The following is a 13,647-nucleotide window of genomic DNA, read 5'->3' as shown; positions in this document are numbered from 1 at the left end:
CAGCTCATCATGAAGGACCTGTCTCCAATAGCGAGAAATTCCAGATGAATATAAGTCAGGTCAACTTTCTCACCACTATCAATTCAGCTTCCAGATTCTGACCCAACCCAGACTGGGTTGAAGGTGTACGATACATGCCCACACCCCAAGGCAAGGATGATCTGCAAAGGTGTCTCAGACATTCTTAAACTTCCTATCAAGATTTGTACCAAAGCTTACTGAAACGGGCTCTATTGTTACATCCCATAGTGCTGTGAGCAAAGGAAGAAAATAATCTTCCAAGGAAGAGGACAATTTGGAAGTTGATATGTTTCAGAAAGGCTTGGAGTGTGCATCATGCAAGATGGCCCAGCAACTGCACTTGGATCTAAAGCCTCTTGCACATGCAATCCAATTATTTCATTGTAGAGATGAATCACTGGGCCCAGTATTCGATGTTACAAGATTCTACATGCACTTGTAAATGCACAGAGGTAGGATTTTGATGTCTGTTAGATGCTTAGTGTCAAAATAATTACCTTGGTATCTACCGTATGTAGCAGATTATCAAATCTGAAGAAGAATGCAGAAATTCCACTAGACCTATAAAACAAACAACATGGACATCAGGATGGAAGATGTACTTACGGGTGACTTGACAAATTTGGATGTGCACAAATGTAACCAACCTCAGGAAGAAACGGCTAATGATCAGTAACTGAAGATGCTGTAGAAAGTTACCAGATGAATGGCTGACACAACATGCAAGGTGACAGGCATTCGCAGATGCTTTTAGCCAGACAGAGATGAACTATTATTTCAAAAGCATAACCTTTGAAGGGAAACAATTGCTTGCATCCAAGGTTGGCAACGTATTGTCACAGTTATATCAAGGGCATATGGGCATGGAATGATGCCTGACACAGGATACTGTGTATTGATCAGTGATCAACAATGATATCAAGAAGACTGTGAGGACAAGAGAGGTATGCTAGAGTCACCAACCAAATTAACACAAAGAAACTCTGTATCCTCAAAAGATTCCATCATTCCCTTTGACTAAAGTTGTAACAGGTTAATTTACCATAAGTGGTGATGAGTTTCTCCTAATGGGAACTACTTTTCCAATTAGCAGACAGTTGAAAGATAATTCAAATGTGTCTGTGGCAGATACAATGGGTGGAATTTTCCAGGCTTATCCAAATCTTTCCGAGGGGTGAGCGGGAAGAGGGAACTTAATTAGACGAGAAACAAATTTCTGTTCCCCGACGGCAGATAAAATATTTGCTATTAAGTTATCAGAATTTTCAGATAGATTAGATTTCCCAACTGTTAAGTAGCAGGAGCAAATTTTGCATTCATTCGCATGTCATGAATATTCACTAATAAATAGATTACAAGAATTCACTTCAGGGCGCAATCTTATGAGCCCATGCCAGGAAACACGGCTGTTAACAAACTTCGATTATATCTGCGAGATGTGAAATTGATAAGGCACACATCTTCCTCCATTCTCCGACGGGCACAAATGAATTCACTGAGTTGACTCCTTAAGGAAAGGTAACTTTTTTTGCCTATATGTTGACAGCATTGGGGTTGAAATGTTTCCGTGTTGATCAGCTAATGAGAAGTCTCAGTTATAGGCAGTCTGGCTTGTTACTAAACATTTACAGAGTTAGAGGTTAAGCCTAATTGAGTTAACAAACCTGCTCATTTGAGACAGCCACACTGATTGAGGCTAATAAACCTGACCAGGTCAGGCAGGTGGGACTGAACTCAAAAGGGGCTTAACTCAAATGCACCTCAAATTCCACTTGGGAACCCTGCAGCCCAAGGGTATCAATATGGACTTCACAAGCTTCAAAATCTCCCCTCCCCCAACCACGTCCCTAAACCAGCCCAGCCTCCCTAACCTGTCCTTCCTCTCATCTATCCACTCCTTCCATGTCAAGCCCTACCCTCATCTCCTACCTACTAACCTCATCCTGCCCACTTGACCTGTCCGTCCTCCCTGGACTGACCTATCCCCTCCCTACCTCCCCACCTACACTCACCTATACTGGCTCCATCCCCGCCTCTTTAACCTGCCTGTTTCTTCTCTCCCTATCTGCTCTTTTATCCATCTTCTATCACCGCCTCCCCCTCTCTCCCTATTTATTCCGGAATTCCCTACCCCTCCTCCATTTCTGAAGAAGGGTCTAGGCCCAAAATGTCAGCCTTCCTGCTCCTCTGATGCTGATTGGCCTGCTGTGTTCATCCAGCTCTACACCGTGTTATCTCTCTCTCAACTCAAATACTCTTGGCGGGTATGTTCTTTTCTCAAGCAAGCCTTTAATGTAAGGCTATCAATTGTGTGTGTTGTGCTAGATGTGAAAATAGGTCTCTGAGCAAGGGCTGCTGAGTGTTGCAGCTTTTGATCTTTTAAGCGTGAACCCTGGCAGACATGGGAGAGACAGTACCACAGTGGTGCTACGTTGGTTGGTACAATGAAGTTAAACACACTGATTGCACAAGAAGCATCTGAAGGAGATACTTGACACTAAACCTTGAGCATGACAGTTATCTACAGTGTCAATCTTACAATGTTAACTCATGCTCATAGGAGCATTAACCAGTGAATACACAGTGGTACATACCCTGATGGAAACGCAGCAGATCATTTGCCCTCTGGTAACACTGGAACCAGGTTCTCTTCAGTCTCCCATTGAGTGGTAACATCACAGTCACCTCTGCCCAGGTTTTGTCTGTTGATTTGGCTTATTGCTTAACATCCACAGGGAAAATAATTTCCCTTCTCTCCAGGACAGCCTTCAAGAGAACTTATGCAGAGATGATGTTAAAGCATAGCGTTGCCTTTACTTGTTCTCTGACATCTCCAATGGTGATGTTTAGTGGTTGCATAATGGTTCTGGGTCGCAGAGAGTGAATTGCTGGCCAAACACCTTTCAAATATGTACCTGGAAGTTAAAAGCCCGAAAGTTCCCAATGGTGATCAGAAGTCACTGCTCGTCCAATGCTACAATTTGGTTTTACCTTCCCCTGTGCTGAGAACAATATAGTCATACTCTGTCCGCAGCAGATCTCGCTCCCACTTTTTTGTTTGCTTCCACACTCAGCCTCAGTATTCAGTACATCTGAAGAGATCACATCTGACAGTGGGCCACAATAAACCGCCAACCTTTTACAAATATGTGTGCATTAGTCATGTAATGTCCTCACTATTTTACTCCAGATCCAAAAGATTCACCAGGCAAATGGCTTGCACAGCTAAAGCACTGATTATGAAAGGCAGGCTAAGGAAGCAGGGATTTTGTATTGCTACCCCACCCTAATATGGATTTATCAGCATCAGGAAAGATCATGGTTGGGTGGCAATTTAAGACAACTTTCCCAAGTTACCCAGAGTACTACACATTGTATTCAGTGATGTAGGTCCTATTAAGTCACAACAATGAAGCGGCACTGAGAAGGGGCACAAGTCAGGTCTGGGTGCTGCACAGTATTTTAATTGTGCGTAGAACATACTTAATGACACACTCACAAAACAGAGGTGAGGAAAACCAGCATAACAACAACCAACACTCAGAGATCACAACGCAGTTGCAAGTCAAGAACATCAAAGTGTGAAGGCTAGATCTCAGGAGGGTTATACTTTCACAGAACCTTAAATGAGTTGTTAAAATATTAACACATTAAATAAATCCTTAGACTCTTAAAATTTTCCATTCTTATATTGGTGTAAAAATATTCGTGGCTTCCCTCATTTCAGGCTGTTATATTGCTTTAAGGGCTGAATATGTCAATGAGGTAGGGACCAGAATGAGACATTGTGACCAGCAGGAGTCTGACTTGCAGCCTGTTGTAGTAAGGATATGTCACCATATTTCTTTGTTATGTACTCTAAGTATTGAACCTCTGTAATCATTCTGTTCTGACGAGAAAATTTATCTTAGATTTTCAAGTAAACCAAACCTAATTTGTTTACCCAACCTGCATGAAAGTGGTAATTTTGTGTTGGGAAAACAACTCAATAACACAATACTAAACAATGTTTAAGAAAATAGAAGTATTATTTGCTTTACGTTTTGTAAGACAACACTTTGAGTTCAATAAACAGAGTTGTAATTCCATATGAAGTAGCTGGAGAAAGTCTTTTCATATCTAAGAATGCAGTATCTAGTGAACTACTTATCCTGTACAATTCCCTGGTTAAGTTGACTGATATCAGTTAAGATGTCATGACACTAACACTTGAACAAGTTCTATTTTGACCCAATGCTCACTCTCCCCGGTAACCTTTCCAGTACCAACAGATAATGTAATCGTTACCTGATTGCCACTTGTGGGACCTTATACTTGATTTGCCTGCTGCGTTTTTAAAATTACAATGGTGACTACGCTTTAAAAATGCTACATTGAATGCAAAGCATTTTGGCATGCCCTGAAGTTGTGAAGAGCAATAGCTGAAGATAAGTCATTGCTTCATTTTGTCCAATTTTTTCAGTATTTGGTGCAGATAAGGCCTAGCAAAATGACATACACAGGCGGGTCCCTGATTTACAAACATCCAACTTACGAACGCTCATACTTTCGATCACAATCCTATGCAGGGTGTCTTAATAATAATTTCAAAGATGTGACATATGAACATTTAATCATACTTCTGAACAGCTGTTTTATATTTTCCTGTATTCTGTTCCAACTTGTGTAGAAATTGGCTTGTGAAAGACCTCAAGAATGAAACCCATTAACAACCCATACAATGATTTCTTTCAGCCTTGTGAAAGAAATTAAGAGCAGAATTTTAAACTTGATAATCATCTGACTAAAATTTTTAAACAGCTTTATTATGTTACAGAACAGCGGGTTTGTATCCCTCATGATCTACTCTATTTTTTGAGCTGATGTCATGATAACGATTTCTGACACTTCCTTGGAGATCACATCCAGACCTGAATGTTACCTTTTCTTTACCAGGAAAATGAATAAGATAGCCAAAGGAGTCACTGTGCTTGTAGTAGTAATACTATTGATCCTCACCGTCTCCCTGGGCCTGTACTTTGGGCTGATGTCCAGGGGAGTTCCAGCGTATTCCTTTGAGAGAGCTGCTGTTGCTGCAGATGCAGGGAGATGTTCAGAGATTGGCCGGTGAGTATCTGTTAAAGAGCCCTGGTTCACATTGTCTGTCAGAGGAATAGTGGAAAACACAGGATACGGGCTGTTCAGCCAAGCCAGTTCATGTTGATGGTTATTCTTCACATGGCTTTTTGTTTCTCATCTCATGTGGCCCTTTCGTATTTTATTACATCAATCAACTACATAATCTCTTCTTAAATGATTATATGATTTTGGTTTTAGCTAATAACGCTTCTAATTCATTCCAGCAGTTTACAACCCACCATATTAAACAGTTTCTCCTGATCTTTTAGATTCATTTCTATCTGTCCTTCCATTCCAGATCCCACAATCACTGTTTATTCTGTCCCATCCCTTTATAACTGCAAACACCATTTACCCGAGGGGCATTATTTTATACAGCTAGTGGTTATGATCTGGAATGCACAGCTTGAAAGCATTCAAGCAGAGTCAATATGAGCCGTCAAAACAGAATTGTATTTATAACTGAAGGGGAGAAAATTGTAGAGCCATGGGAAAAGATCGGGATAATTGGCTAACTCGTTGAAAGTGCAAGCATAGGCACTAAGGGTAGAATGGCCTCAAATCATAAACTTTTTTCGACAGAACATCAGTCCCAATTTTTCAAAGATACACTGTTCACCATTTATTGAAATTATATGTAATGAGCAATATAAATAAGTGAATGATATGACCAAATAATTTAACATATTTAGGATAGCTGAACAGATAATGTGTCAACACTGCAGCATGTGAGAGTTTCTGAATACAACTGTAATTGAGGAAAAATATGTTGGCTGCAACTATTTATTCAAACAGCTTCAGTTCAGACTTTATTAGCTGGTGGTTAAACTAAACACATTACAACACATCGGGAAGGGAAAAGGTATGCAAGTTTTTTTGTATCAGAAGGCAGTCGCATCTCTTAGGATCAAAAATGGAAATTGCTGGAAAAGTTCAGCATCTATGGAGAGGAATCAGTCAACATTTTGGGTCACGTGACCCTTCCTCAAAACTGTTCTGAGGAAATTGTGAACAATGGAAAGATGTGATGTATCAAAGGGCAAACAAGGTGAGACAGGAAAAAGGTAAAATGGGATTTGAGGGTTAGAGAATGGCAGGGAGGGGCAGAGAGAGAAAAAAGATCTGGGAATACACCAAACAGTCAAGACTAGACATTACAACAAAAAGACAAAACTAAAGGCTCTGCAGCAAAATGTGCATAGAATTCATAAAAAAAGGAGCAATTGTGCATACTGAAGTAAATAACTGTCATCCGATACCATTCCAGAAATGTGACTGCAGGATGACAAACATTGGATCCTGACTATTGGGGGTATAGCTAAGAATAAGCAGAGAAGTTTGGTATTGGTGGAGAAACAGTGCTGTTAATCAATGAAAGCATTGGTACCATAGTTAGAGATTACCTTGATTCAGGAGATCAGGCTGTTGAATCAGTTTGGCGGAGATGAAGATTAGTGGGAGAAAGAAGTCACTAGACAGAGAGGTTCCCACTTCCCATTTCCCCCAACCATAGCCATGAAGAAGTTAGCAAGCAGAAATGTTGCGTGGTTGTGGTAAAGGGATAGCAACAGCCATGGGTGTCTTTAATACATATATATAAAAAATCAAATCCGGATAAGGAGCTCATGAAATATCTTCGAGATCATTTCCTAGCGGACCACATTCTGGATCCATCCAGAGAGCAGTTTAGATTAGACCTGGTGTTGTGTAAAGTGACAAGGTTAATTCCTCAAAGGGTAGAGTAAAGACATTGTTCTTTAGCAACAATCATCATCTGGTTAAATGTTACACCCAGTCTGAAAGGGAGCTTCCAGTTGCCTGCCACTCTAACACATCACCCCTGTTCCTTGGCTAACATCTCTGTCTCAGGCTTGCTGCAGTGTTCCAGCGAAGCTCAGCGCAAGCTGGAAGAACAGCACCTGGCTTTCCGCTTGGGAACACAACAGCCTTTTGGATTCAATATCCAGTTCAACAACTTTAGGGCTTGAGCTCTCCCATGTCCTTACCCACACAGGTAAGGGGCGGCACAGTGGCTCAGTGGTTAGCACTGCAGCCTCACAGCACCAGGGACCTGGGTTCGATTCCAGCCTCGGGTGACTGTCTGTGTGGAGTTTGCACATTCTCCCCGTGTCTACGTGGGTTTCCTCCGGGTGCTCTGGTTTCCTCCCACAGTCCAAAGATGTGCAGGCTCGGTGGATTGGCCATGCTAAATTGCTCATAGTGTTCAGGGGTGTGTGGATTATAGGGGGATGGGTCTGGGTGGGATGCTTCAAGGGGCAGTGTGGGCTTGTTGGGCTGAATGGCCTGTTTCCACACTTAGGGAATCTAATCTAATCACACACCAGGCCTTGTTATCACATAGCCTACCATTATACACGACCCATTGTTAGCCACCAACAGTCCCCATTATCAACCATTCACTCTCCCAGCCAAATCATTATCCACTCCTTTCTCTATCCAACTGTCTTCTCTCTCTCTTTGTGCTCACATATCGTTTACACCTTACCCCCTTACCCCACCCTATCTGTGCACATTAACCAATATTTTCCTAGCTACCATCTATTCTGAGGAAGGACCCAAAACGTTAACTCTGATTTCTCTTCCCAGATGCCGCCTGACCTGTTGAGCTTTTCCAGCAACTTCCAGTTTTGTTTTTGAAAGGGGGAAGACTAACTTTTACATTTAAATGAGGACAACCATGAGGACATGAAAGCAGAGCTAGCATTCTAGACTGGGGATGGATCAATAGATATGCAATGGCAGACATTTCAGGGGATATTTAAAATATTCAGAATAAATGCATTCATACTGTAAAAAACAGTTCTAAAGAGAGGGCTCACCATCTGTGATTAATTAAGTTAGTTAGGAAAAGCATGAAATAAAGGAAAAATCATATAACTGTACAGGATGAGCAGCAGATCAAATGATTGGTTAGAATGGGAGTTGGGATGTTGTGCTGCAGTTGTATACAACATTGGTTAGGCCAGTTTTGGAGTGCTGCGTCCAGTTTTGGCCACTCTGCCATAGGAAGGGCATTATTAAATTAGAGATGGTGAGGCAAAGATTTACCAAGGTGTTGTTGGGACTGGAGGGTTTGAGTTATGAAATGAGACTGGATTGGCTGGGACTACTTTCATTGGAGCATATAGGAGCCTATAGAGGTTTGTAAAATATGGGGGCACAGATAAGGTAAATAGCAAGGGCATTCGTAGGGGAGTGCAAAACTGGAGGGTATAATTTTAAGGTGAGAGGTGAAAAATTTAAAAGGAATCTGAGCGGCAACTTTTTCACACAGAGGGTTGTCATTATTTGGAATGCACTGTCAGAGGAGGTGGTAGATGCAGGTACAGTTACAACATTTTGAAAATTTTTGGACAGGTACATGAACCAGAAAGGTTTAGAGGGATGTCAAACAAATGCAGGCAAATGGGACTAGTTTAGTTTGGGAGATGTGTTCGAACCTGTCTGATTCTGTGGTTGTGATGTATTTAAAAGGAAAAAGATATGTAAAGTGAGTGTTTGTCCTCAATACAGCAACAATGGGAATCTAATTGTAGATAATAAAGAATTGACAGCTGAAATGAGCAAATATTTTGATTCTATCTTCACTATAGAGGGTCCAAACTACATTCTAATAATAGCCATAAGTCAGCAGGTGGAAGTGGGTGAGGAACTTAGTGAAATTACAGTCACCAGGGAAATAGAATGAAGCAAACTGCTGCGGCTGCAGAATGACACGCCTGTGGATACTTCTACATCTGGGCCTTTGAGAAGAACATAGAACATAGGACAGTACAGCATACTACAGGCCCTTTGGCCCACGATGTTGTGCTGAACTTCTACCCTAAACCTAAGGTCTATCTAACCTCCACCCCTACCTTATCCTTGGCACTGCTGCCTCACGGCACCAGGGACCTGGGTGCATTTCCACCCTCGGGTGACTGCGTGGTTTACACATTATCCCCGCGTCTGCGTGGGACGGTCTTTCTTTTCGAGGTTAGTATTGCTGCCTCACTGGGCCAGGGACCTGGGTTCATTTCCACCCTCGGGCAACTGTCTGTGTGAGGTTTACACATTCTCCCCCTGTCTGCATCAGTTTCCTCTGGGTGCTCCAGTTTCCTCCCACAGTCCAAAGATGTGCAGGTTCGTTGGATTGGCCATGCTAAACTGCCTGTAGTGTTCATGGATGTGTACATTAGGTGCATTACAGGGGGATGGGTTTGGGTGGGTGCTCTGATGGTTAGTGTGGACTTGTTGGGCCAAGGACCTGTTTCTGCACAGTAGGGATTCTATGAAAAAAAGTGAAAAAGATTCTCTCTCTCTTCCACTCACTCACTCACACACATACACACACAGACACAAAAGCAACACACTCTCTCCCTCACATATACTCACACTCTCTCTCACACAAATAGAAACTCCACACATACACATTGTCTCTCTCTCTCCCAATCTCTCTCTCTCTCTCACACACACACACACGTACACACACACACACACACACACACACACACACACACACACACACACACACACACACACAAACACACACGCAGCTCTCTCTCTCCCCCTCTCTCTCACACACACTCTCTCTCTCTCCTGTCTCTCCCTCACACACACACTCTTTCTCTCCTCCAACACAAGCACACATAGTCTCTCTTTCTCTCTCTTTCCCCCGACAGACTCAGGTACACAGTGGTGGATAAGATAACAAATGCACTGGTCTTGATTTTCTAAATCCTGTTAAATTCGGGAAAAGTTTCCATCAGACTGGCAAATTGTAAACATAACCAAGGAGGAGGAGACAGGCGACTGTGGGTTGCTGGAGAAACAATTTGAGTCCAGTGATGAGGTTAGTAGGTAGGAGATGGGGCTGGGGCTTGAGGTGGGAGGAGGGGATAGGTGAGAGGAAGAACAGGTTAGGGAGGTGGGGACAAGCTGGGCTGGTTTTGGGATGCGGTAGGGGGAGGTGGGATTTTAAAGCTTGTGTCCACATTGATACCATTGGGCTGTAGGGTTCCCAAGCGGAATGTGAGTTGCTGTTCCTGCAACCTTCAGGTGGCATCGTTGTGGCACTGCAGGAGGCCCAGGATGGACGTGTATTCTAAAGAATTCGAAAGGGGAGTTGAAATGGTTTGCGACTGGGAGGTGCAGTTGTTTGCTGCAAACCAAGTGGAGGTGTTCTGCAAAGTGGTCCCCAAGCCTCCGCTTGGTTTCCCCAATGTAGAGGAGGCCACAATGGGTACAGCAGATGCAATATACCACATTGGCAGATGTGCAGGTGAACATCTGTTTGATATGGAAGGTCTTCTTAGGGCCTGGGATGGGGGTGAGGGAGGAGGTGTGGGGGCAAGTGTAGCACTTCCTGCAGTTGCAGGGCAAGGTGCCAGGGGTGGTGGGGCTGGAGGGGAGCTTGGAGCGGACAAGGGAGTCACGGAGAGAGTGGTCTCTCCGGAAGGCAGACAGGGGTGGGGAGGTAAAAATGTCTTTGGTGGTGGGGTCAGATTGCAGATGGCGGAAGTGTCAGAGGATGATGCGTTGTATCCGGAGGTTGGCGGGGTGGTACGTGAGGACGAGAGGGATTCTATTTTGGTTGTTATTGTGAGGAGGGGGTGTGAGGGATGAGTTGCGGGAAATGTGGGAGACACGGTTGAGGGCATTCTCGACCACTGTGCAGGCGACCAGGGAATCGGAAATTTTCCACCTAAGTCTGTGGCACCACCCACGCCCTCCACCTCCTCCAGAACTTCCAATTTCCCTGTCCCCAATACCTCATTTTCACCATGGACGTCCAGTCCCTATACACCTGCATTCCGCATGCAGATGGCCTAAAGGCCCTCCGCTTCTTCCTGTCCCGCAGACCCGACCAGTCCCCCTCCACTGACACCCTCATCCGCCTACCCGAACTCGTCCTCACCCTCAACAACTTCTCTTTCGATTCCTCCCACTTCCTACAGACAAAAGGGGTGGCCATGGGTACTGCATGGGCCCAAGCTATGCCTGCCTCTTTGTAGGTGGCGTAGAACAGTCTATCTTGCGCACCTACACAGGCCCCAAACCCCACCTCTTCCTCCGTTACATTGATGACTGTATCGGTGCCGCCTCATGCTCCCATGAGGAGCTCGAACAGTTCATCCACTTCACCAACACCTTCCACCCCAATCTCAAGTTCACCTGGGCCATCTCCAACACATCCCTCACCTTCCTGGACGTCTCAGTCTCCATCTCTGGCAACCACCTGGAAACCGATATCTATTTGAAGCCCACCGACTCCCACAGCTACCTAGAACACACCTCCTCCCACCCACCCTCCTGCAAAAATTCCCTCCCCTATTCCCAATTCCTTTGCTTCTGCTGCATCTACTCCCAGGATGAGGCATTCCACTCCCGTACATCTCAGATGTTCTCATTTTTCAAGGACCGCAGTGATTGAAAATGCTCTTGACTGTGTCTCTCACACTTCCCGCAACTCATCCCTCACACCCTCTCCCTGCAATAACGACTCCGTTGTTTGCTCCACACTCCCCTCCAACCCCACTAAACCCAGCACTTTTCCCTGCAACCGCAGGAAGTGCTACACCTGCCCCCACACCTCACACCTCACCCCCATCCCAGGCCCTAAGAACACCTTCTACATTAAACAGATGTTCACCTGCACATCTGCTCATGTGGTATACTGTATCTGCTATTCCTGATGTGGTTTCCTTTACATCGGGGAAACCAAACGGAGACTTGGGAACTGCTTTGTGGAACACCTACGCTTGGTTCGCGATAAATGTCTGCGCCTCCCAGTCGCAAACCATTTTAACTCCCCCTCCCATTCCTTAGACGATGTCCATCCTGGGCCTCCTGCAGTGCCACAACGATGCCACCCGAAGGTTGCAGGAACAGCAACTCATATTCCGCTTGGGAACGCTGCAGCCCAGTGGTATCAATGTGGACTTCACAAGCTTCAAAATGTCCCCTCCTCCGACCACATCCCAAAACAAGGCCAGCTCATCACCGCCTCCCTAACCTGTCCTCCCACCTACCCCATCCTCCCACCTCAAGCCCCACCCCCATCTCCTACCTCTTAGCATCATCCCGCCTCCTTGACCTGTCCATCCTCCCTGGACCAACCTATCGCCTCATTAACTCCCCACCTACACTCACCTTTACTGGCTCCATCCCCGCCTCTTTGATCTGTCTGTCTCCTCCCCACCTATCTTCTCCTCTATCCATCTTCGATCCGCCTCCCCCTCTCTCCCTATTTATTTCAGAATCCCCTCCCCCTCCCCCATTTCTGAAGACGAGTCTAGAGTCAAAACATCAGCTTTCCTGCTCCTCTGATACTGCTTGGCCTGATGTGTTCATCCAGCTCTACACCTTGTTATCTCAGATTCTCCAGCATTGGCAGCTCCTACTATCTCTGAGTCCAGTGATGTTAACTCTACTTTCTTTGTGCAGATGCTGCCAGATCTCCTGAATTTTGTCAGCAATTTCTGTTTTTGTTCTTAGAAGGCTTCCATTCAACTGACCCAGATAAATCATTAACCTCTCTAAGCCAGCCACTGTTCAGAAACAAATCTGAGGAGAAGTCCACAGCAAAACAATTATTTATCAGCAATCAGGTGACTTCCAGGAAACCTTCTTTAAAAATTCCCAAAGTCCAAAGTGAACTTTCAGTTACATTTGTTTTAGTGTTTGCACTAATGTTGAAATAAATCATATTTCCACAATCCTTCAAAACCTATGTCTTCTAAGCAATATTAAATACGGCATCCATTGTACCCGGTGTGGCTTCCTCTACATTGGGGAAACCAAGCGGAGGCTTGGGGACCGCTTTGCAGAACACCTCCGCTCAGTTCGCAATAAACAACTGCACCTCCCAGTCGCAAACCATTTCCACTCCCCCTCCCATTCTTTAGATGACATGTCCATCATGGGCCTCCTGCAGTGCCAGAATGATGCCACCCGAAGGTTGCAGGAACAGCAACTCATATTCCGCTTGGGAACCCTGCAGCCCAATGGTATCAATGTGGACTTCACCAGCTTCAAAATCTCCCCTTCCCCAACTGCATCCCAAAACCAGTCCAGTTCGTCCCCTCCCCGCACTGCACCACACAACCAGCCCAGCTCTTCCCCTCCACTCACTGCATCCCAAAACCAGTCCAACCTGTCTCTGCCTCCCTAACCTGTTCTTCCTCTCACCCATCCCTTCCTCCCACCCCAAGCCGCACCTCCATCTCCTACCTACTAACCTCATCCCACCTCCTTGACCTGTCCGTCTTCCCTGGACTGACCTATCCCCTCCCTACCTCCCCACCTATACTCTCCTCTCCACCTATCTTCTTTTCTCTCCATCTTCGGTCCACCTCCCCCTCTCTCCCTATTTATTCCAGTTCCCTCACCCCATCCCCCTCTCTGATGAAGGGTCTAGACCCAAAACGTCAGCTTTTGTGCTCCTGAGATGCTGCTGGGCCTGCTGTGTTCATCCAGCCTCACATTTTATTATCTTAAATAAAAAGC

General features: G+C 44.9%; 1 protein-coding gene across 4 annotated transcripts in view; it reads left to right on the top strand.

Moving 5' to 3' along the window:
* The window catches only part of LOC125463951 (glutathione hydrolase 1 proenzyme-like), a 127,126-nt gene that overhangs the window by 24,731 nt on the left and 88,748 nt on the right, over nucleotides 1-13,647 (top strand). For all 4 annotated transcript variants that reach the window (XM_059655168.1, XM_059655166.1, XM_059655165.1 and 1 more), the window contains exon 2: nucleotides 4,957-5,127. In XM_059655168.1, coding sequence (XP_059511151.1) covers nucleotides 4,961-5,127 — 167 coding nt within the window. In that variant the 5' untranslated portion in view covers nucleotides 4,957-4,960. The remainder of the gene's footprint in view (nucleotides 1-4,956; nucleotides 5,128-13,647) is intronic.

The sequence above is a fragment of the Stegostoma tigrinum genome, chromosome 26 (genome assembly GCF_030684315.1).
Source record: "Stegostoma tigrinum isolate sSteTig4 chromosome 26, sSteTig4.hap1, whole genome shotgun sequence".
Taxonomy (NCBI): domain Eukaryota; kingdom Metazoa; phylum Chordata; class Chondrichthyes; order Orectolobiformes; family Stegostomatidae; genus Stegostoma; species Stegostoma tigrinum.
The sequence above is the reverse complement of the archived record's forward strand: the minus strand, read 5'-3'. Positions and strand labels throughout refer to the sequence as shown.